This window comes from Dissoconium aciculare (genome assembly GCF_010015565.1).
Source record: "Dissoconium aciculare CBS 342.82 unplaced genomic scaffold K489scaffold_17, whole genome shotgun sequence".
Taxonomy (NCBI): Eukaryota; Fungi; Ascomycota; class Dothideomycetes; order Mycosphaerellales; family Dissoconiaceae; genus Dissoconium; species Dissoconium aciculare.
The window spans coordinates 220,616-242,008 of NW_022984967.1; the positions used below are offsets into that span (position 1 = coordinate 220,616).

The following is a 21,393-nucleotide window of genomic DNA, read 5'->3' on the forward strand; positions in this document are numbered from 1 at the left end:
ACGACTCCACGAGGCGGAGACACCTCCGAACTCGCCGTCGTTCTTTCATCCACCTGGGCACGCTCGCGGGTGTAGGCCCATCATCACTACAATCCCCACTGCCATTGATTGAACTCCACCTTCTAGTTCCATAAGAAAATTGCTCGCTATCCCGTAGCTGAATCGCAAGTTTGCATGATGTTCGCTGCCCGATGCTCGATCGCCAGAACCCTAAGAAACGTGCATGCAGGTGTTCTGTCACCTTCGAGATTCTACAGCATCGCAGCAGTTCCCTTGAGAGGCGTTTCAGGGCGCAATTACGAGGCCGGAGATCCGTTCGGCGTATACGAATATGGAAACCTGGCCGACCCATCCGACGATGTGGAAACTCATCTCGCACGGGGTTGGTCGTTACGTCCCGTTACGGATGTCCGCGGATTGAAGTAAGATACCGCTTTCCATGTACGGACAACACTATCTTGACTGAACGACTCTAGCCATGGCGAGGACGGTCTCATTTATCCTCGTCTGAATATGACACTCGATGCACTTATCGATATGAATCCGGATCTGTCCATGACAGAACGGATTAAGATCATGAGATCGCCCGCAGAAGCCTTACATGAACTTCACAGCAAGGGATGGCTTCACAACCGTAAGTCCATCACGTCTCGTTTCTGACGACTCTCTGACAGAAGCCCTCATGGTCAGAGTTATCGCCACATCATGTCCATTTGAACGTCAAACGCGACGCTTCGGGCAACCTCGTCGTGTCCGACGTCAAGCTCGGTGGCTTCGAACCCGCATTCCTCCTCGACGACGATGACGGACCCTCCGGCCACGTCGACTACGCCGGCTGGCGAAGCCCGGAGGCCCAAGTCCAACCGGGAAACTCCGCAGCATCGGAGATGTTCTCCCTCGGGTTGATGGTGAGTGAGAATCCCACACATCATCGCAGAAAGTATCGCTGACGAAGATCTCACGACAAAGTTCCTCCACGTCCTCGGCCGATCCACCATCTGGCAAGCGGACGCCCTCTCCCTCGAATACGGCCCACCCACGGACACCATCGTCCGCCAATTCGTCCTCTTCGGCCCCGTGCCGGAGGAACTCCTCGCGTGCATCTCCGGCGAATTCGGCGATTGGCCGACTTGGTATCGGAATATGGCCACGTCGGCGGAGGGATTCGTCGAGGAATTCCCCCAGGAGAGATTTGCGGCTGTCGCGAAGCGTTATGGAATTCCGGTCGATGCGGTGGATCTATTGGAGCGCGTGGTGGAGTTGGCGCCGTCGAGGCGATGGGCGACGGACGCCGTTTTGGGCCATGTGGTTTGGAGGGGCTCGTGGAAACTGTTGGAGGATCAGTGACGTGATGCGACCTCACGCCGAGCTGAGATTCCCAAGATGTGACGATGTGCATTGTATGTGTGTTATTTGTGTGTAGATCACCACTCTGTTTCGAGTATGGATGTACAAAATCATGACCATCCTCCTTCGGTGAATGCGTGGTCACGATTCTTCGAAATCCATGTAACTGCTTTTTCACCATCGTTCGCAGTCGTCATGCGTGTCAGATCTTTGAGCAGAATCTGTCATGTAGCAACACCACCTTCATCACCAAAGACGTCGCACGCGATTTCGGGTCCTTTCAAAGCAGACACGATCATCACAATCGTCGAATCGCTCTCGCATCATACAGCGGAATGATGGTAGGTTTGGCAGGGAAGGTTGCATCGATGTAGGTGCCGGTCTTCCTCGTCTAATCTAAATCTTAGATCTTGATAATAGCTTACTATTCCCTTGAAACTTTTAGACTACTTTGAAACTTAACGCAACAAGTTGAATATTGTTGAAGAATAGAAAAAAGAAATATAAATATACTATGATGGACGTAAAAAAATGGAGTCGGTGAGGAATTAAACCTCAGTTGTCTGGGTGTACAAGCAAAACAGAGTTCAAGGCAGCAAAAATGTGCGTCGGCCGGGAATCGAACCCGGGGCTAGACGACGTGCGAAATTACCACTTTGGGCAATATCTTGGCAACGGCTAATTTTACCACTAAACCACCAACGCTTGGTGATGGTGTCGGAAGGTGTCGTGAATATATGTTCTTATCCCCAGATTGGGGGAATCGAGTTCAAATCCCATCTTCGCCGTGTCACTGATTGGCTCGCTTCCCACAAACTCGTCCCAAAACGGAAATCCTGGCAACGAGTGATTTTCCCGCGGCGGAACCACCACATTTCGCACTGGTGAGAAGTGTTCTAACCCTGGGTTTGTACCACCTAATTGATCTAGGTCTTCTCATACCAGCGGTGTAGAGTGACAACGTACGGCGGGATATCTTCGTGGCCGAATTCCTTGAATTGAGGCGTCTCATGCCTACCTATCATCGACTACCAAGGGAGGTACACCTACGTCGCGGCAAGCCGCGACCATGACCCTGTGCGAACTCTGTGGCCACGGGTCTCAAGCACAAGATTTAATTCCAGAATCACGTCGTGATCGACGAGCGACCTCGCCGGCCAAGACTTGTTTGAGCCTCTCGATCTTGCTGGTCATACTTTCAATGTGTTTTCAATACAGGACACTGGATCATACATAGGCAAGGAGGACCCAAGCCTGGTAGTTTCCGTCAGGCGAGATCATGGTGAGCGTTAACAATTCCAACCCTAGTGACCAGACCCTAACCGGTCCGCCAAACCATTCGTACACAGATAAAGAGAAATCATCTGTTTGGTGATCAACCGAACAATGGTGTCTGAATTCTTGATTGATATTGTCGTTATTTCTACCAGTGGCCTAAAAATACGCAGTCTCGTCTTATCAAGAATATCAGTCCATTAGCGCGTCTAGCAAACAAACAAAGGTTTGCTTTTTTCTGGTGTCTTGGTGGTCATAGGTGACCCCTTCCGAGTGGCTAAGAATATCGATACACAACCCCAGCAGACTGAGTCGGCGTCTTTAAAAAGAACCGTCTCGCGCTGGTGCAGTGCGTTATGGGCGACGACTGCCAATCGGGCAAGCCAGTTTCCATTGCCGCGGAAGATTCCGAAGTTGAGCGGTGGGTCAAGATACTCGTCCCACGAATCGATGGACGTGAGCGGAAAGCTATGGCAGGCACTATCCTGGTGAGAACAGAGTACGAGAGGCCAGCGCTGGAGCTGTTGGCTGGCAAGGCCTTTGAGGATGTCGAGATCCGCGACCCAGGCGGAGCGATCATAGACGGAGACAACGCTCTCTACGAAGAAGGCATCCGTGATGGTCCGACCGTGTGATAAGCCACCGACTGGTAATTGGTAGCCCGTGAAGTTGAGGTGCAGGGAGGTATGTTGATAACAATCTTCGAAGCGACCGTCGAAATCGTGGTGATCCACGTGAGCCCAGGTGCTCTCATCTTGTTTGCGAGTTCGAGGGTCCATGGGCGGAATCATTAAGCTCAAACCCGGGCGTCCAATGTTACCCATGACATGCTTGATCTCATAGTCCCGCGGACACTCGTATGGATCGCACATCAGCGCCGCAGAGACATAAATTGAGTTGCCGCACGACAAAGCCATGGCGTCCTTCAGAATGTTGGGGTCCAAGTCTGTTTGTGCGTTTTCGAAATGGGCAATACATGCCATTGTTTGCTCACGCGTCAAGGTGACAGTGTGTAAGGATTTGCGTTCGTCCCTCAGAGTTGTGGTCCATTCTCGAAGCCTAAAATCAAATGCGCGCGGCGGAGCCGACTGTTCGGCTGTCACGGCCCAGCTTGCATTCGCAAGTGTTCGGGTGAATATGCTGGGGTTGATAGTTGCGTGCGGCATGAGCTTGTATATGTTCGCGGCTGCGGCCATGTTCCACAGGCTTGTCCGGTATTGCAGAAGATGGTTCGTTGAATGGCCTGGATTGTTGAAATTATTGAGGTGTTCAACAAGCATAGCATGATCAATCCATGAGCACCTGAATGCCAGAAGCAGTGTGTCGACTTCAACCGAATTGTCCTTCCAGGGAGTTGTGAAGTTGGCGTTTGGAATGAACATCGCTGCATCGCTTTGATCGCCAAGTACACATTTATATGAAGTCTTATATGTGAGCGAGCCGGTGTGTTCCTGTTCCTCTTGGGTCATGTCCTCGATCCAAACGAATTTGTCTGGGCCAGATTCGACGATTGATATATTATCGAGGACTTTTACGAGCTCTCCGTTATCAATGTGTCGCATTTCTTCTACCCATCGAGTGTGTCCAGTCATATCTGTTTGTGGATCAAGTTTTCGTTTTTTGGAGGGTTGTTTCGCCAATGCAGTAGCGAATTCCCAGTCGAGCGACTTCTTCTCACGCTTCATTTGTCCTCTCAGGTCTACGGGTTCCTGACGTACGTCGCTACTTAAATAAGTAGAACTCACAGAGGCGTTTTTGCTGAGGGAAACGGAGAAGTTGTCCGTGTTTTTGGGTTTGTCTTCTGAAAACGACATATGGTCTGCGTGCTTATCGGCCTTCAGCCGTTTTTCAGTATCAGTCATTTGAGCGGCTTCGGAGAGTAAATCAAGGGCATCGGTAGGACGGTCGTAGTCCGTGGATAAGACGAAGTCTGCCAGAAAATCCGATTCGTCCCCTAAAGGCATCTCATCCCACGAGTCTGCCAAAGGCTGCTTCTGAGGCTCCGGTCGAGGATAGCGGATTAACAAATTGCTGTTGAGCTCGCCTCTTTTCTCTGCAATGCGCCTCAACACGGCGACTTTGTTATCCGGATGCTTGATCATACTGATCAGCGTTCGCACAGAATCGAGACCAAACATCCCACCCGGGTGACCTTCTAGGGGTGCCAGGAAGTGCGCATAACGTCGAGAACCTCTCGCGATCAATTTTTGGAACATGTCTCTCTCGGGTTCTCGCGAAGTCAAAAATTCTTGTGCGGCATGAGACAGGTGCTGCAGCCAGGTAGTTTCTCGTCGGAGTTGCGGACTGACCCCGAATACGACATAATCTGATAGGGCGATAATAAATTTGCATGCGGAGTCGAGGTCTTGAGTCAAATCCCCCCATGTACTCATAGTCGAGCCTAAGATGACAAACCAACATTCCAACATGGAAAGTCTGGATGAAGTGACCGCCATGGTCGTTGACGATGGAACTGGGTCTCCATAGTATCGTAAGCATGCCAGCGGCAATGACCAATGAACGCTGGTATCATCCGTGCTGGATGAATGTCCCGCGCCCAGGGTGACGAGTACGTCCGAAGGTACCAAAGGGTCGTTGAACTTGACGGTTTTCACAACGGCTCGGAGCGCGTAGATGTCCGGATACAGGTGCCAGGACGCTAAACCGACAAGCCCTGCGCCGTCCTGAACAGACTGCGAGGTATGGTTCAGGACCTTCTCCATGATCTCCATGGCTCCCTTCCATGCAGACATCACGCTGTCGTAGACACCCCCGCCTTTGGAAATCGGCAGGCTCAGATTTGACATGAGAAGCATCAGCTGTGTCTGTTGCTTCTTCTTGACACCATCTGCAACACTGATCCATGCTCGCGCACTCGCATCCCATCTTGAAATCTGATCTCGAGTAATTTCGATTCGGGATGCAGCAAGCGACGAGATGTCCATCGGGTCAGCAGAATCAGCGGTACCAAGGTCAGCCTTGCGATTCTCGATCAACTCCTCCCAGATTGCTGTTGCTTCATGAGCAGTCCATATCCGCGCGAGCATGCACGCGAGGAGATGCACAGCGATCGCTCCTTTCCCGGAAGTCGCGGCCGCCCAAATGCTCGTAGCATCTGCACCGATCCAATCATCAAACAGAGTTTTTGATCGGACATACTTCTGTTTAGCCGCTGCTTCCTTGGCGATTTCAGAGCACCGGGTACCGTACGCCTTGATTAGGGTCGGAGTAGCGGGCAAGGCCTGACCAAAGAGCGCGCCCAATCGTCGTGCGATAATGTGCTCTTTGCCATTTTCTGCTGCATCACGGCGTTTCTTGGACAAGTACTGTCCGACGCCAGAGTATTCCTGAGGCGCTTCGACCTTGAACAACGCGAAATCGAAATTGAGGTTCGCTAATGCAACGGTGGTTTCCTGAGTGACAGAAGTCAAAGCGGCTGTAATCTTATTTGCCATCGCAGGGCGGGCGATGCAGTCAATGTTCCTCCGATATATTGTAGTACTTCCAGCATTCCACTTGGGTCATCGGTTACTTTATGAAAAATCAAGGGAAATGTACCTTTTCATGTATCGCTAACCAACGCTGCCCGATGCACAGCCTCGCAGCCTCGCGATAACGCGCCAACCCAAAACGGAGCGTCGCGAGGCCGTGCGCTGCTCTGCCACTGGGATCCGATCATCTGACTATACGATACTTCAGCTTGATTTATTGCTCTCCTGATCTTCACTCACGGAAAAGGTTGACGGATTGAGGATCATCGCTCATTCATATCTCCCCAAGATCAGGGTTGTCCTTTGTCTGGAGGACAGTGCCTCATTGCTACGCTGGAGTCAGTGGGGGCGTTCACGTGAGTTCTTGCTGTGACGTGCCGTTTGCATCGCGGTCTTTGCCGCCAATCTACAAGACCAGTAACCTGTGATGTCCTCGTGTTGAGACCACTATTCTGTGCCTGAGGCACCCCAGCAACCAAGCTGGCCTCAGGCCGAGGTCCAATGGGCCTTGGCAACTGGACAATACAGTAGTAGGGGTTCATAGTAGTTAGTATTGAATCAAGTCCTCACTGCCGCTTGAGGAGCCGGCAGGGATATAACAAACCCTCAGACGACGAATGAAGCACCAGAACACGATATGTTGAAGTCGTAGAAAGGGAGCCGGTCGCACGGGTTGAGCCGTGCGGCCGCTCTTCCGTCCGCGATCTCTTTCAACAGCGCCGATGACCCGGGACCTGGTCACCACAGTTCCTGGGCGATGCTAGCGTCATCGGCCTCCACAGATCTCGCGACCAAATTCGTCGGATCACGAACGTATCGCAGTCTGATGAATCGCAACAATGCCAAATCAGGCTTCTCGCTGACGTCGGCCTCAGTGTGCGCGCCGCAGCTGCGCGATCGCTCATTGGACTTCATGCCGGGTCTACACAGAGCGGCGTACTCAGCGCGATGAAGCAGCCGTAGGTCTGAGCATTTCATTCCTCCTCCGCACCTTCAACCGCTCCAAAGGCTCCGCACTGTCCGCCGCTAAGAAGCACGTGTGCTCGCCCTTGGCGACAAGTGCCGTGGAATCCGACCCGGAGCTGAAGCACCCTTTAACGAAATGGGCGAAGAGATCGACGCAGGCACGCCGTTCTCCCAACCAATCTCTCTGCTCATGAAGAACTCGCTCTGAACCTGAACATAGTGGACGAGATGGACACACTCGATACGTGATTAGCAAAACTAGGTATCAGATGGAAGCTTTGTCATCGATTTTTCTGGGAAAACAATACGAGTGCGTAAGCATGTTGGCCTTTGATTCAGGCCAACGAGATGCGTACTGCGAAAGGTCGGCAGGCTGACGGTATTGAAGACATTGAAGCGATTAGCTCCACGATGGAGACAGGCCACGAGAAATCCTCCGCGATCTAGCAGTGAGACACTATCTCCGCAACCCTCTAATATGTCTACGAGGTTATCCAACTTAGATGTTGTGATTCCCGTGGAAGCGGGTCGGCGTGGATGCAATTTCGCGTTCGCTGCGCGTGCAGAGGACACCCGGCTCAATTTGAGCTGTATAAGGAACAAATGATTTCCGTCAAATGCCTCCTGGAATTGGTCGCTGGAACCATGCCGCCGATCAAAATTCTTGGCTCCTGTACATTGCTTCACCGTATCACCAGAGAGAATTGCGATCTACAGAATGTGAAACCCCGTTTTCTCATCGAAGGCAGTAGCCAAGCTGTCCGCGTAGATGTAGTATTGAACCTCACGATCGCCCAGTTCGCACAGCCGGATTGGATCTTGATGCCGGGAATCTGTGAGTTCATCAAGAACTCTATACGGACGATTGTTAGAGACTTTATTAGCTCAATTTGTGCCGTGTCTCTCCCGCAAGCACCCTTAACCTAGACGATAGCACCAATTGTGACGTTTGAAAGTTCACATGTTGCCTAGTCCCAAGCTGGCACTCATTTCCGATACACTGTGACCTTACCAATGACAAACTCTACGGTCTTAACGAAGTTTTTGGAGCGAAGGCGCAGCATGTTGTGACAAAAATTCAACGAAATGTTGTGCTGGTGGTCCCAACCGAGTCCCGTTGGTACTGCATGAATTCCCTCACTCCACCACTTCCTCGCGGGAAAATAATATCGGGCGTAGAAGGCATCGCGGTAGTCGGGCTTATCGACGCGTATATCGGTATTACTAAGACTATCCTCGATATCGGCCGGGCCGTACGCGACGCGTAGGGTCTGCCGTCGAAGCTGCGCGATGTGTTCGATAAGCTCCCCGCTATCGAAGATTTACTAGAGGGTATACGCGAGGCGTACGACGAGGGCCGAGCCACTAACGACAATTATACCTACGTATAGCCGCTCCTCTAGTAGTATACGACCGCCCTCGCCGAGCTACGCGATATCGTCCGGAAAGCGTGTCCGAAAGACGTCGACGATCGGAGGAAACTCCTATAGAGAGGTACTAAGACGGTATTCTTCGGCCGCGATAGTAAGGTATAAGCGCTACTCGTAACCGTACTCGATAACCTAAAGCTTTTAGAGTAGTAAGAGATCTAGGCGATCGGCGATAGCCTCGACGAGCTCTAGGAGCTAACGGCTGTAAAGGGCAAGCCCTAGACGAGGCACAGGCTTCGCCCGTGCTTCCTACGGGACCTTCTCGTCATCCGCTTTAAAGAAGCACTTGAAGATGTTGTTCTCATCCGTGGCTGACTTGTACCCCCAACTAAGGTAGGCACGCAGCTCGCCGGAGCAGATTAAGTTGTGCAACGTCCCAAGGTGATTCATGTCGGTGCCGCTCGAAGTATCGAAGTTGAGGTATTGCTATTCATTCCCGCATGTTGCAGCGAGGGGGTACGACGATGGGGCAGGGGGGTCTGCGCGATCGACGAGAGCCGAAAGATTATGAGTGGGTGTAAGCACTGCGTAGGCAGTGACAGACACAGCGACGAGGAGGATTGGTAAAGCGAACATGATCGAGGATATTAGATAGAGGAGGACGTGGAGTGAATGGGAATGTGCGCGGATCGGACTCACGGAGTCTTTTGCAGTCTCTTATACCTTTTCCGTTACAACCCGCAAATGCCATTCTCACAGCACAATCGAAATGCTCGTGATCGAGCTCCTACACGAAACCTACGCGGAGATTCATGCAGTGAGTTGGGTCAGGCCCCCGCCGGTGACATGACGGGATAGCTCAATCGAGCGGCTTAAACTCATGCCTCTCATTTGAGGAAGAGAGACAGAGAGCTTTTGATAAGTCTGCCAGTATATTGTTGGAGGAGCCAATGGAAGCATTCAGTCGCCCTCACCAACGAGGTGCCTCCGGCCGGGCAGTGCTGAATGATGACTCGATCTGACCTTGACGCCAGCATTTGACGAGCTCTCCGTTGGGTTTGGATCGGGATTCGTTGGGATCGCTCGTCGTTCTGCCCGTGGCCCCTCGCATGACGATATGGTGGACATTTGGGTTGTTGTTTGCATATGCACTGCACTCCCTCGGACACTTCTCGCCCCATGTTAGGCTCTTCTCGCCCCATGTTAGGCGTCCCCTCTACAGTGATCAAGCGCTGCGCCAGCTTCAACCAGACCCAGTGCGCTCGCATCGTGGGATACAGTCAATACTCCTCGACCAGGCTGCTGATGTTGCGAGCCCTTGAACACTGTGCCGCAATGACGTCAGTCGCGAACCCGCCTGGCACAACTTGGATTGGGCTCACCAACGCGCGGAGGAGTGTCCCCAATTCGACCTGATATAAGTCATTCCGCTGTGTCGCATTTCTTTATGTACATGCACTGGAGCAAACATCCGCCCTCCCAGAAAAGATGCATCCGATCATAGTCTCGAATACTCGCCCATACCTCTGGACGACTTCACGTACTATTCATTTCAGGGCACGACAGCCTTCCCTCTCGCTCACATCCTCCGTTCAGATTCAGCATGAGTGGACTCCGGATTCGTACCACAATAGCGCAGCGACACGACGTATTCGATCGCACTGGAGAATTGCCGTTTATAGTCCTCTTTGGACTGACGCGCCACTCGGAAGACGATCTTGACCCGCGGCCCTTGACTATCGACACGCGAAAGTCGGCCCTCGACGTCCCCTACGCCATCGCACATGGACTTCTCTGGTTGTTCAACATAGATGGTGGTTTCATTGATGCTCCGCGAGAAACACACATACCACAGGCCCTCCGCGAGCTTCCCAACCTCGATAACGACAAAATGAAGCCCTTCATGACCCTTCCAACCCCGGTTGATCGACCTCAAGGGCTCAGGACAGATATAGTCACCCGGTTCGAGTACCTCATCGAGAAGGATAGTGCGCTGGGTTCGATGCTAAGACCTGGAACGAAATACGAGATTCGATTTCCAAGGGTTGGACCAACACCCATGCTCAGCGACTTGGGCGTACGGTGGTGCGCCTATGGCGATCCCAAGGATGTTGTTGGCAATTCTACTGGACCTCTGTGTGACTCCGAGCCTCTTACACTCGTGGGTGCAGGTGCAACGAAAGCGCATGTCAGATTCCAGGTCGTGCCATCTCTGCTCTGGCCCCCTGAGCTTGCTACAAAGTTAGAGCTCGCTCCTCCCCCTGCAAGCGAAGCAAAGATTACTGCAAATGGGGAGCGGGCGGTCTACCTCAAGGTGACCATAACGCAATCGGGCAGCGAGCCCGTCAGCGTCCAGACAGGTGGGAAACAGTGGTATATCCACTCCACGGACCTCTGGGGCGAACCGCAGTTTGAATACATGTGGCGGATCATCCATCCGGACAAGTCGCTTCCCGAGACGTGTTTGCGCATCGTTGATCAAGCAACAGGAAACATCGTGCGAAGTCCACGACCATTTACAGCGCAGGGGCCCCCTGGCTATAGCGGAGCGGCCGCACCTCTCTTGGACGACATGGTGACGATCGAGCCCGGACGTCCTGTGGTCAGGCTGGTGGATATCTCCAAATCCATCATCGGTTGGCCGATACAAGGAAGGCTGCCCGATGGACGGTACGAAATCCATCTTATTGAACGCGGCATGTGGTGGTGCTGGGCCTCACAGGATGAACTCGCCGCCGACAGCGACGATCGGGTTCCCCAGCGACTTCGGGTTCCCAAACGACTTTGGAACAAGCAAGTCCCGCCCGCAAGGCTCTTCTCTGACGACGTTGTCGAGTTTCGGATTCAAGACGGCGAAGTGGTTGGATGAGGGAATCGATGACCTCGGCTCGGAGGCGTCGCTAGCTGTCTTAAGTTGGGTGAGCTGGATAAATCAAATGTCTCGTGAATGTGAGGTGGGATATCTCTCTGGGGTGAGTCATCTTTGCAGACCATAGATGTGATATTTCTTGACGCAGTGAGGATGTGATGTTTCTTCACTAAATGAGGTGTTCTCCTAATGCGAGGGTTGTTCGTGATGTAAAGTCCCTGTGAGGTGTCTAATCGAAAGACTCCCGTTTCTGGCGAACGCGCAAAAGGGCCTATCATCTTTGCGGGACCACTGCACCGGAGCTGTAAGAGGTCATGTCGTTGCGTGCGTAGGTATGTAGGTATTGGTGCACCTGGCGTTGCTCTCCTCAGGAACGAGTGAAGTGATCAATTTGTTGAATGAACGGTGAATTCGATAAAAAAAAGCGAAACATGAAAAGATCCCGGTAACTTTTGTTTCTCACGCCTGGCTCGTGTACTCAATGCATATCCTTCGCTTTTGTGAATGCAAGGGAAGAAATCCAAGACCGAGAATGGAGCCAATGCGATATCAAAAAGCCATCCCATGGACAACGACGCACTGTTTTTCTTCGCTTGATAGAAAGTGGTCTTCAAAGGAGCCCACTCTTGCCGGAAAGCAAAATCACAACGCCGCGGTCTTTGTTTTTCACCTTGGTTTTCGGAATGCAACGCCGGTGCACTGCACCCTATTATGTCGATGAACTCGTCTGTAATGATCATTCCGCAAAATTGACAATCAGTAAGAAAGCCAGAAAGCTTCCTTGTCATCGGCGGAGTAGACGCTATGAGGACAAAGATATTGACGCGCGAACGTGCCATATTATCCGCTCTCGAACACATACGAGGGCATCCCGCCGCGGCGCAGGCTATCTGCGGCATATGCGATGCGCTATGCCGTCGGAGATCCTTGGCCGAAGCAAAGACCATGGCACAGTCGGCTTGCGCGCATGCATGCGTCTTTTGGTGCGTGGCGAAATGCTTCCGGAGATCACAGGCGCGGTGAAAGACTCTCTTCTGCTTGCAGGACCCCCAGCGGCAAATCCAGCCGTCGCCGTCGACGCCATCACCGCTGGCGCGGCGGCCCATTTGGTGGAGATCTTCGGGGACTTCGAGGTCTGTCTCGGTCTCAGCTTCCGGGAAAGGTATTTCGTCGTCGTTGCGGTCCTCTGCGTCGAGGATCGTTGGCTGTTGCTGCTGTTCGAAGAGGTAGGAAGATATTGTTGAGGATGAGGATGATGAATCCGCGGTCTCAGAGAAACAGACGTCGAGGAGCTGCTGCGGAGAGGACGAGTCCGAATCCAGACAGGTGAGAAGCTCTGGACAGTGCTCAACATCATCGGTGGACATAGTGGCCATTTCATTTGGTGCTTCAATCCACATGAGCTCGGTATGGGTAAACATTGGTACTTCCGAGAGCTCGAGCATAAATTTCTCGGACGCTGCGAAACCGGAAACGTTTGGATTTGTGGCGTAAAATGGTGATATCTCGGAACTAGCTGCTTGCAGAGCCGGATCTAACGTGCTAAACGAGAAAGGATTGAAGGCCGAGTTGTTTGGAGATGAGGCGCGCGGAACGCTGTGATTCAGCGCCGTGCAACCGGAGAACGGGAGCAACGCTCGCTCATTGACCGGCATGCTGTGTGATTGTTGCTTTTCATTTCTTTACAGGAAATCATCATCATCGTCCTGTCGAAGTAGTTCGGCAACGTCTTGCGATACTCGTACCCACCGGGTTAGCGGCGGCGACGGCGGCGATGAGCGCATGCCCGGCGGAGAGCACCAGTAAACTTGACCGTGAGATAAGCAACATCTCGACGAGGTTATTCCGTCGGCGAAGCTGGTCTGGCGTGAGGTTGTTCGCATGTGCTTGGCTAGTTGGGCGCGCTGAACGAGAATCCCGCTCACGCGACGACGACGACGATGGTGCAGCAGCGGTGTAACGAGCGACACCTCCAGGAATTCCCAGACCGGCAAGATGTCGAGCGATGAGGTATGTAGATGGCGCAAGGACATAAACACTCGCATCAACGGAAAAAGTGAGTGCATGCCTAATCACCACCGCGACACCCACGCTCCCTTCAACCCTTCACGGGCATCCACCCCTCGTGTCCCTCTACCCACTACCCTTAGGGCATCTCTCCCCGGTCCCGCCTCCCCGGCATTTCGAAAAGTTCATGTGAAGCGTCCGCTTCGGCAAGCGGCGAATGCCGGGAAGGCGGGAACAGCGGCGGCGGCGGTGTACCCGAAGAAAGCGAACCAGCAGGAGAGGCGTATGCAGTCGCGAGGGATTTCTCCGTGCTGTAAAAGTGGGAAACCGGGACGGGCTCGTATCCGCGTTGTCCTTGCCGTTGCTGTTGTTGTTGTTGTTGTGATAAAGGAGAGGAATTGTCGCCGCGTCGGACGAGGTTCCGGAGGGCTTCGACGCGCCAGAACAGCACGGCGAGGAGGACGAGGCAGCAGAAGACTCCGACCTGTTGTGTACAGTTGAGGTGTTAGTTGGCGGGCTCATCTTCCATCGCACTTTCTCGTGCATACATGCGCGCGCGACCTCACTCTCTCTGTCTCTCCGTTTCTCTACATTCCCTCCCCCCTCTATCTCTGGCAAGCATACCATTCAGAGTATTGCGGTATTTAGACGCGGAGTAAATCGAAAAAGAAAGAAGACAAAACCTACAGCGACGCCAACACCAATGCCAATTGTCGTGCTCTGAGGTTTGCTACCATCAGCTGCGGAGCTTGCGGGTAAGGTAGAGGAAGGAGAAGTAGACGGAGATGTCACGGTCGTTGATGATGATGATGATGTAGATGACGATGAGGCGGTAGACGCGGCCGTACTACTCCATGAGACAACGCTTGGTTGTGGGAGCTGGAACTCCACGACCGTGTTGCCGCAGCAGCTCCGATGTTGACTCAAGAGCGACGGCATGACCCTGCAGCAGAATAACGTCACTTCGTCATTGCAGCCCCAGACATAGGTTTGATTCCAGGTCGATGCTGATGGGCCGAAAAGGAGCGGTCAGTGTGTGAGAGGGTTGAAGATTTGACGTAGGAGAGGCGATTAGTAGCAGCGGCATGAGCTACGATAGGAACGCAAAGGAGAATGGATGATGGATGATGGATGATGGATGATGGTGACTGCAAGGATATTTCTCCGACCTACGGTTGGTACATTGCGTTGAGCAGCCGGAGTAGTCGGCATTTGTGCAAGTCGATGTCTGATAGAGGAAGGTGAAATTGGCATAGGAGGGCGCGCCCGTCACAGGGTCGTTGACCCAGGGCGTCAATCGAGTATCCGGCCAGTGATTTTCGTGCGATTTGCAAAGACCATTGGTCGTGCATGTGTCGGTGGTGTTGCAACAGATGTTGCTCTGGCCCGGGCAAGGTCGATGCCCGATCGCGATGCTACCATTTCGGAAGAAGCATGAAGTGCCTACGGTGGTGGTAGCGGTGGTGGTGACGGCGCCGGCGCCGGCAACGAGTGCGTTCCCGGCGGAGAGCACTAGCAAACTGGATCGAGAGAGTAACATTTCGTCGAGGGGATCCGATCGGCAGAGCGTGTCTTTTGTAGGCGTAATTGCGGACTTGGTTCGGCGTGCGGGACAATGATTGCGTTCCGGCGACTGCAACGATGGCGCCCACTGTGGTGACTGCAGGAATATCCAGTCAGGCCGAATTGACAAGATATGAGGTAGATGGCGCAAGGAAGTAGTCGGCTCAACGGGAGAATGAGTGTGAAAAGGCGCTTGGTGTCAACCATTTCCGCCGCGGCGGGACTCTGCAGGCATCCCTAAATTTCGGTCAAGATCGAGTATCAGGGTTTGATTTACAGTAGTGCTTATGTGTTCCTCTGAATCAGGGCTAGTCGGGCAAAACGGCCTACCAGCCTTTCTTTTTAGCTCCCTCCGCTCGCGTGGGCCAATCTATCCAACGTGCCCGCCAAAATTTCGCGCTCCTGGAATCCCGGTAAAAATAGTCGATCTCCTCTTCCCATATCCATCTCTATCGGTCTCGAACGAGAACCATTCTGGTCGCGCAACTTGACCGTTCGCATAGCGCTCGGAGATGAGTGACTGTGTAGTGGTCAATTAGTCGCACACCATCGGCGTCCGACTACGTCCGTATGACTTTGGAATGCCCAGAGTATAAATGTGATGATTTGGTTGGGAGCCACGAAGCACTCAGTGCTTACATTGCCGCCCACATGGTGCAAAGGAAGCTCAACCGTGCGATAAATGCTCCTGTTATTCCACAAAGGCAGACTCGAAAGCAGCGTTCCAAATTGCCCGATTCAGTACAAGCCGTGGCCAAAGTGGCGCCACGTCCGAAAGTGCGCGCCTCGACAACCCCTTACACTAGACACCCTGGAAGGCTAGCTCTATCCTGCCCCTGTGCAATCACGTTCCGCTCGTATGAGTCATCCGCGAAGCATTTCTTGGCCAAGCACCGAGCCTCTCCGGGGCAGCAGGACGCCTTTGGATGAGCTTGCATTCAACTGACGATTCCTAAGATTGATTCTTATATATATTGGTGAATGGCTGAGGAGGATTCGATACTACTTTGATGAATGGATACCTGGGTAGCTCCCTTGCGGGTTTATTGCTTTCACGCGCATGGAGAAGTCCTCGCAAATGTGCTCTCTAGCCTCAAAAAAACAGAAAATCCTGCGAATTATGTGAAGTGCGTTTAATTGGGCGTCAAAGCGCCTTGTCCACGCCCCTCAATGTAGCGAGCTTCAAAATGGGACCGCTTATCTAGCAGGGGTACCACTGACCATGGCAAGCCTTGCCCATGTGTTGCACGCCAGGATGCAAGCGTTGTTCGATTACATATGTGATAGAATATTATGCGCAGAGCATATCTTCAACGAGGCTCATCATCAGCCCGCACTTTATATCCTGGTAGGTGGAACTGGCTTCCAAGGGAGCGAGGGTAGGGCGATTAACGCATGGCCATGACGAGGTTACACACCGGCACGTGGCTGGAAGCGGCGCGGCGTGATTTAGGAACGATTCATTGTTAATGTTCACTCTTGAACTCGCGTAGTAGTTGTGACCCCCTATCTGAGCGCTGGTACTTGTATCCGCCATTCAATAAACGTTCCATTACACATCCGATTGCACCTTCCTCATCTTGATCTGCCTGCCATTCTCGAAACTCACAATCGCTCTTCGCACTGTCTCTAAATACGCAAAATCCGAAGTCAATCATGAAAATCTCATTAAGATCTCGACCAGGATGAATTTGGACGATGAAGCTTCTCGTTTTCACGTCTTTGTTGCAAACACCGTGGTCCCCGACTTGATGGATAATTTTGATGGCCTTCTCGCATGTTTCTTGCCAGCGCTCGCATTGCAATTCCGTCGCAAGATCTGTGAGTGGAAAACCTTTTATATATTGCAAAATAAGTCCAGGACACCGTAGATAAGTGTTCGATCTATGGTTGTCCGTGTCCTGACTTTCCTCGGGCAGGGTCACACTTTCGTACAGCATCGGTATGCAAATTCCCTGTAAGTCATGCAGAAGGTTGTACGCATGCGTCTCCATTTCATATGCTTGTTGGCAAAGAAATTGAAGATATGTTTCAAAGATCGCCTCATCCCAACGGTCCCGCTGCTCGTCTTCGTAGTATTGGTCTTCACGGAATGCGGCAGACCAAAGTTCGAACAGTCTTGACGAATGACCAGCACGTACAAAATCACGGTACCGACGGTCCAGCTGCGAGTCCCATACTGCCGCGTTTTCGTCTCTTCGTAGTTGTTCCGAGAAGCGCCGGTCATAGAGCTTGAGAATGTAGACTTCCGAACTCGAAGTGAGCAGTACGGTCATTACGCATGATAGCGTCCTTGCTTTGACATCTAGGATCTTGGCCCCGACCACCTGAGTGTTGGTCAAGGTCAAAGTGACATCGCTGCCTTGGACGTAGGGGCAGGAATGACTGGAAACAATAATAAGAAGCGTTTGACCGTGCGGTAGTGTAGTGAACTCACCATGAAAGAACACTCATTGGGCGCAGAAGATGTGTAGGTGGACATAAGTATGTGTTATCAAATGGCGTATGGTCGGCTACAGATACGACAGAGCTGATGATCCAGGAGCCCCGTGCATGTCAGAGCCCCGTACGTGTTAGTTGGGGAGCTTTGTGGGCATTCAAGTGAGCTCTTCCCCACGTCTGATTGATAGTGGGGTACCATAATACTTGAAGTCACAGCATGCTCCGCATAGTGACAGGCGAACTTGGCCGATAAGGCGAGGCCACGATTGCTCGCTGCGAAAAACACTGTACTTATCTGCGAGTATTCACTCCGGACTAGGCGCCTAGTGTCACAGAAGTCTTGCAATTTCCGGAAACAAGCACACTTGACGAAAAGAATTAGGAACTGTGTTCAAGGTTTTCTTTCGCACGACCCTTAACAACTTATCCGCTTCGCGCGTGTGATGCTTTGGCCGATGGAAATAAGCACCCAAGAAAAGTGCTTGGCCATCCCGCTGCTATGCCGTATGCGATATCGACGCAGTAGTTGGCCGAAATGAGCTACATGATGGTAACTTTCGCTTTTGGTGCTGCATTCTTACGGTCTGGACCGCGCAAGCACCCACAATTGTGCCCGCATGTATTCATATATGACAGATGCCTTCCTATATGATGGGTGTTTTGATCCGAACGGAAGTGGAGTGGAGAGTATCCATGGTTGACATTGGTCGTGGATGCACTACGGATGCTCAACTGCGTCGTTGTTATACAACAGGTAATGTCGGGATGCACACAGTGGCCGCACTAGACTCAAAGGAGAAGAGCTCAGCTGGCTGCTTGAAAACCTCCGCTTGACGCATATTGGTGTTGTGAGAACGAAAGCGAATACACTGCAGGTGGACATTCCCTCCCTACACGGCTTTTACAAACATTGTGGCTTTCTCGCGACAACTAAATAGTCATTCTGAGGCTATTTGTACTTCTTTATGTGCGGAAATTTTCTCTTACTACCTAGGTACCTTTAGTCTCCCAGATCTTTTGTCTGGGGCCTATTAGCTCGACGCCCGGGGACGGCAATTGGAACGGCAGTTGACCTGAACATAACCGCGTGAAGGTGCTCGTATACCGCTTTTAGTAAATTTTAGAGAGCGGCGCTACATGCCTAAATGGGCGGAATGAGATCATATGGCCATTCATGACACAACTGGCCGCCGCGATCCGCATTCCGCAATACATATATATACCGGATGTTGTTGTCGCTGATCGTGAGAATTTAATTGACAAGTTCATTTACATTCATCGAATATCCAGATCGTCCTCATCTTTTTCCACCTCAAATCAGCAAGCAGAAGTCTTCCAATCGTGGTCGGTATTGACCTCAATCCAATCGTCTGCGTCAACGAAAGACCTCTTCTCAAGATCAACCTAAGCCAGTCCCAAGCATGACAACCACATATCCCGCCTACAAGACCAACACACCACTACATCCATCCTTCGACGACGATATCCGCGATACGCACCTGATCTACGACTACGACGCTGAAGACAAAGACGGCAATCCAGAGAAATGGCGATACGAGATGTGGTTCTTCTCTGACAGCCGCATCGTCTACGCAATCCACGGCGGACCGATGGCTGGCCGCATCAACTACCAGACTGCGACCTACCAGTGCATCCGCCCGGGCGAGCTTTGGCAGGTCAACTGGTTGGAGGAGACCGGTACCATCGTCTCCCTGGTCTACGACATCCCGCTGAAGAAGATCTCCACAATGCTCGGCTTCTCGCGCGGCCACTGGGAGAATCCCGAGCAAGCGCACGGCGACAAGCGCAACCCGGAGGATCTGGCCCGCTGGAGGAAGCTGGCCGAGATCGGGAAGCAGACCGATCGTTTGGTGTTATCAGAGCAGGCGAGCCTAGTGGAGATTTTCAAGGGCCCGGGTGATCTGAAGCCGATTGCGCAGGATGCGCCGACGTTCTAAGGTGCTCTCGTGCATTCTATCATCGCATTGAAGATTGGTGTAGTCTTGCGCTCTGTTAGCGAACCCTCTTTCTGTGCTTGTTTCAGATCGTTACTCGTGGCTGCTTCTAACGCAATGCTTCTGATTCAATCCAATCAGAGGTCTTGTTCAAAGAGGCCATAATCTTGACATTTGAATTCATAAACATCGCGAAAAATCACAAATTCATGTCATGCGTTGCCGATTTCAGCCGGCCGTCTTCCCTGCCACAAGGTTCTCCCGCAGTGCCTCTTGATACACGTTCCTAAGTCATCAGGCTTACGCTTTTGACATTCTCGATGACGAGGTAGTCCCTGACCGGAAGATTTGAAAGTACAAATACCATTTAGTTTTCTTGCGTCCGGAAGGTCAGTACACCTCAAACAGATTTTTAGTATTGACACTGATAGCAGTTGAGCTCACGGCTCAAGGATGACAATAGAAAAGCAACAGGGTGTATGAGGTTGCATCTCGTATGCAAACAAGAGGAGGACGTCGGCGAACCTGGAGAAACCTGAGCCGAGCGAACCTTCGGGCTATGTTGCGAGGACAGAGCACTATGAACGGTAAACAAAGAAAGAGGCAGGAGGAGCGTTTTCTTGCCAGGGCGTGTCAGAAACTAAGCAACGCATATGCGATTCTTCTTTGCACATTCAGCACCGCTGGCATACGGTAAGAGCAAGTGTCTTGGAGCAGTGTCATTCATGCTCAGGTGAGTATCATCTGAAGAGAGTGACAATTCGGGATATCACGAGTGCCACTCTAATAAAAGATGTATGCAGTCAGTCGACCCACAACGTAGAGACTATGCGAGGGAATTTTCGAATGTGGACTCCAATAAGATCTCCATTAACCTTTTGTCGCCTTTTCCGGCCTCTTTATGCTGCCTTTCTGCCGTATGCTTTTAACTCCTCAGATCGAATTGATGTTGTCGATTGAGGATAGCAGCATATGGGACAAATACTATAGCGCCAGCGTCGCTGAAAACTGCAACAGCTATGAAGAGAGACCAGATAGGCTGAGATCCAACTTTTCAACGATCCGGGAATCTCTTAATCTTGACCCAAATGCCCTTACTATCCGCCGGGAAGAGACCGATCAAATGCTCCCGCATGATTCTATGCATTATTATCAGCTGAAGATTCCCAACGTATGATACACGTACTCACGTCACGTCCCGGTCAGTGGTGTCATAGAGCTGCAGGTGTCATAGAGCTGCAAGTCCAGGCTTCCAATCACCGCAGTGATTGTCAAGTACATCTCCGGCCAAGCCAGGTTGAGTCCGAAACACATTCCCGGGCCTCTTCCATACGGTGCGAGATACCGAAGCGTTTCAGCTTCATTGGGCCCAAGGTAGCGATCAGGGATGAATTTGTGCGGCTCGGGAAAGATCCCGGGATTCACGTTGTGGATGTATTGCGTCACTGAAAAGGTCATTCCGCTAGGAATCTTTTGACCGTGGTAGTCAATATCCTCGTCTGGTGCAATTCGTACGAGGCGGCCTGCGACTCCGTGGGCACCCTACATTTGTTAGTGATGTCCAAGTTGCCATATGCTACGAATACAGTATAGGAAAACATACCCTCAAAGATTCTTGAAAAACGGCTGTGAGGTATGGTACGGCTTCGAGATAATTAGTCTTGCTGAACTGCGTTAGATAGACGATCGTCTCGGGCTCAATACCTGCACGCACACGACAGTAGGTAGCAACGGATCATCGCATCGTGTGCCTTTGAAGACAGAAACATAATGCTAAGGCTGCATACACGTGCACTTGCTACGGCGGCTGTATGAGCGTATGTGATAACCCTGATTAGCTAATCCTAAGTCGTCAGGACTTAACGTCAAACACCAGAGCGCGGTCCACCCCACGGCGTGGTCCACGAATTACGTGTCTACCACCTTTAACACTGATTATCTCAACCAATACTTAATAGATTGCTTTGAGACTTAAATGTGTTATATAACAATACTATTCAATCTACTGTACAGTGTTTGAAGGTGTGAGCAAAGGAACCACACTTGCTACACCGACTAGCACGCTTTGGAGCCCTTGGCATCTGCTCCCTTATTTGTGCTTCAACCTC

General features: G+C 51.9%; 9 protein-coding genes and 1 non-coding gene across 10 annotated transcripts; 3 read left to right on the forward strand and 7 right to left on the reverse strand.

The window, feature by feature from the left end:
- The first annotated feature begins 1 nt into the window (after position 1).
- On the forward strand, positions 2–1,197 carry K489DRAFT_92003 (uncharacterized protein). The gene is made up of 3 exons (XM_033609042.1): positions 2–422; positions 477–634; positions 691–1,197. Exons 1-3 carry the CDS (start codon positions 175–177, stop codon positions 948–950), a joined length of 666 nt encoding a protein of 221 aa, XP_033455614.1. The 5' UTR covers positions 2–174; the 3' UTR covers positions 951–1,197.
- Positions 1,198–1,951: 754 nt separating this feature from the next.
- Positions 1,952–2,052, reverse strand: K489DRAFT_t64. The gene has a single exon. It is a non-coding gene; the product is annotated as a tRNA-Gly (tRNA).
- A 639-nt stretch (positions 2,053–2,691) lies between these two features.
- K489DRAFT_384767 (uncharacterized protein) lies at positions 2,692–6,397 on the reverse strand. The gene is made up of 2 exons (XM_033605933.1): positions 6,354–6,397; positions 2,692–6,305 (listed from the first exon to the last, which is right to left on the reverse strand). The coding sequence occupies exon 2, from the start codon at positions 6,075–6,077 to the stop codon at positions 2,832–2,834; it is 3,246 nt and encodes a 1,081-aa protein (XP_033455615.1). The 5' UTR covers positions 6,078–6,305; positions 6,354–6,397; the 3' UTR covers positions 2,692–2,831.
- Positions 6,398–8,065: 1,668 nt separating this feature from the next.
- K489DRAFT_374201 (uncharacterized protein) lies at positions 8,066–8,899 on the reverse strand (the record flags this gene model as incomplete). The annotated part of the gene is made up of 3 exons (XM_033603503.1): positions 8,066–8,362; positions 8,634–8,711; positions 8,768–8,899. 3 exons carry the CDS (start codon positions 8,897–8,899, stop codon positions 8,066–8,068), a joined length of 507 nt encoding a protein of 168 aa, XP_033455616.1.
- Positions 8,900–9,939: 1,040 nt separating this feature from the next.
- On the forward strand, positions 9,940–11,479 carry K489DRAFT_384771 (uncharacterized protein). Its single transcript, XM_033605934.1, has one exon. The coding sequence runs from the start codon at positions 10,053–10,055 to the stop codon at positions 11,316–11,318; it is 1,266 nt and encodes a 421-aa protein (XP_033455617.1). The 5' UTR covers positions 9,940–10,052; the 3' UTR covers positions 11,319–11,479.
- A 595-nt stretch (positions 11,480–12,074) lies between these two features.
- K489DRAFT_413655 (uncharacterized protein) lies at positions 12,075–12,973 on the reverse strand (the record flags this gene model as incomplete). The annotated part of the gene is made up of 2 exons (XM_033608065.1): positions 12,075–12,120; positions 12,177–12,973. 2 exons carry the CDS (start codon positions 12,971–12,973, stop codon positions 12,075–12,077), a joined length of 843 nt encoding a protein of 280 aa, XP_033455618.1.
- A 491-nt stretch (positions 12,974–13,464) lies between these two features.
- On the reverse strand, positions 13,465–14,865 carry K489DRAFT_413656 (uncharacterized protein; the record flags this gene model as incomplete). The annotated part of the gene is made up of 3 exons (XM_033608066.1): positions 13,465–13,809; positions 14,013–14,332; positions 14,499–14,865. 3 exons carry the CDS (start codon positions 14,863–14,865, stop codon positions 13,465–13,467), a joined length of 1,032 nt encoding a protein of 343 aa, XP_033455619.1.
- A 1,489-nt stretch (positions 14,866–16,354) lies between these two features.
- K489DRAFT_374205 (uncharacterized protein) lies at positions 16,355–17,342 on the reverse strand (the record flags this gene model as incomplete). The annotated part of the gene is made up of 2 exons (XM_033603504.1): positions 16,355–17,273; positions 17,326–17,342. 2 exons carry the CDS (start codon positions 17,340–17,342, stop codon positions 16,355–16,357), a joined length of 936 nt encoding a protein of 311 aa, XP_033455620.1.
- A 1,409-nt stretch (positions 17,343–18,751) lies between these two features.
- Positions 18,752–19,288, forward strand: K489DRAFT_391171 (uncharacterized protein; the record flags this gene model as incomplete). The annotated part of the gene is made up of 1 exon (XM_033606665.1): positions 18,752–19,288. One exon carries the CDS (start codon positions 18,752–18,754, stop codon positions 19,286–19,288), a length of 537 nt encoding a protein of 178 aa, XP_033455621.1.
- A 1,188-nt stretch (positions 19,289–20,476) lies between these two features.
- K489DRAFT_327483 (cytochrome P450) lies at positions 20,477–20,951 on the reverse strand (the record flags this gene model as incomplete). The annotated part of the gene is made up of 2 exons (XM_033601994.1): positions 20,477–20,827; positions 20,889–20,951. Coding segments are annotated over 2 exons (414 nt in total), but the record flags the coding sequence as incomplete, so codon positions are not given.
- Between the last annotated feature and the right edge of the window lie 442 nt (positions 20,952–21,393).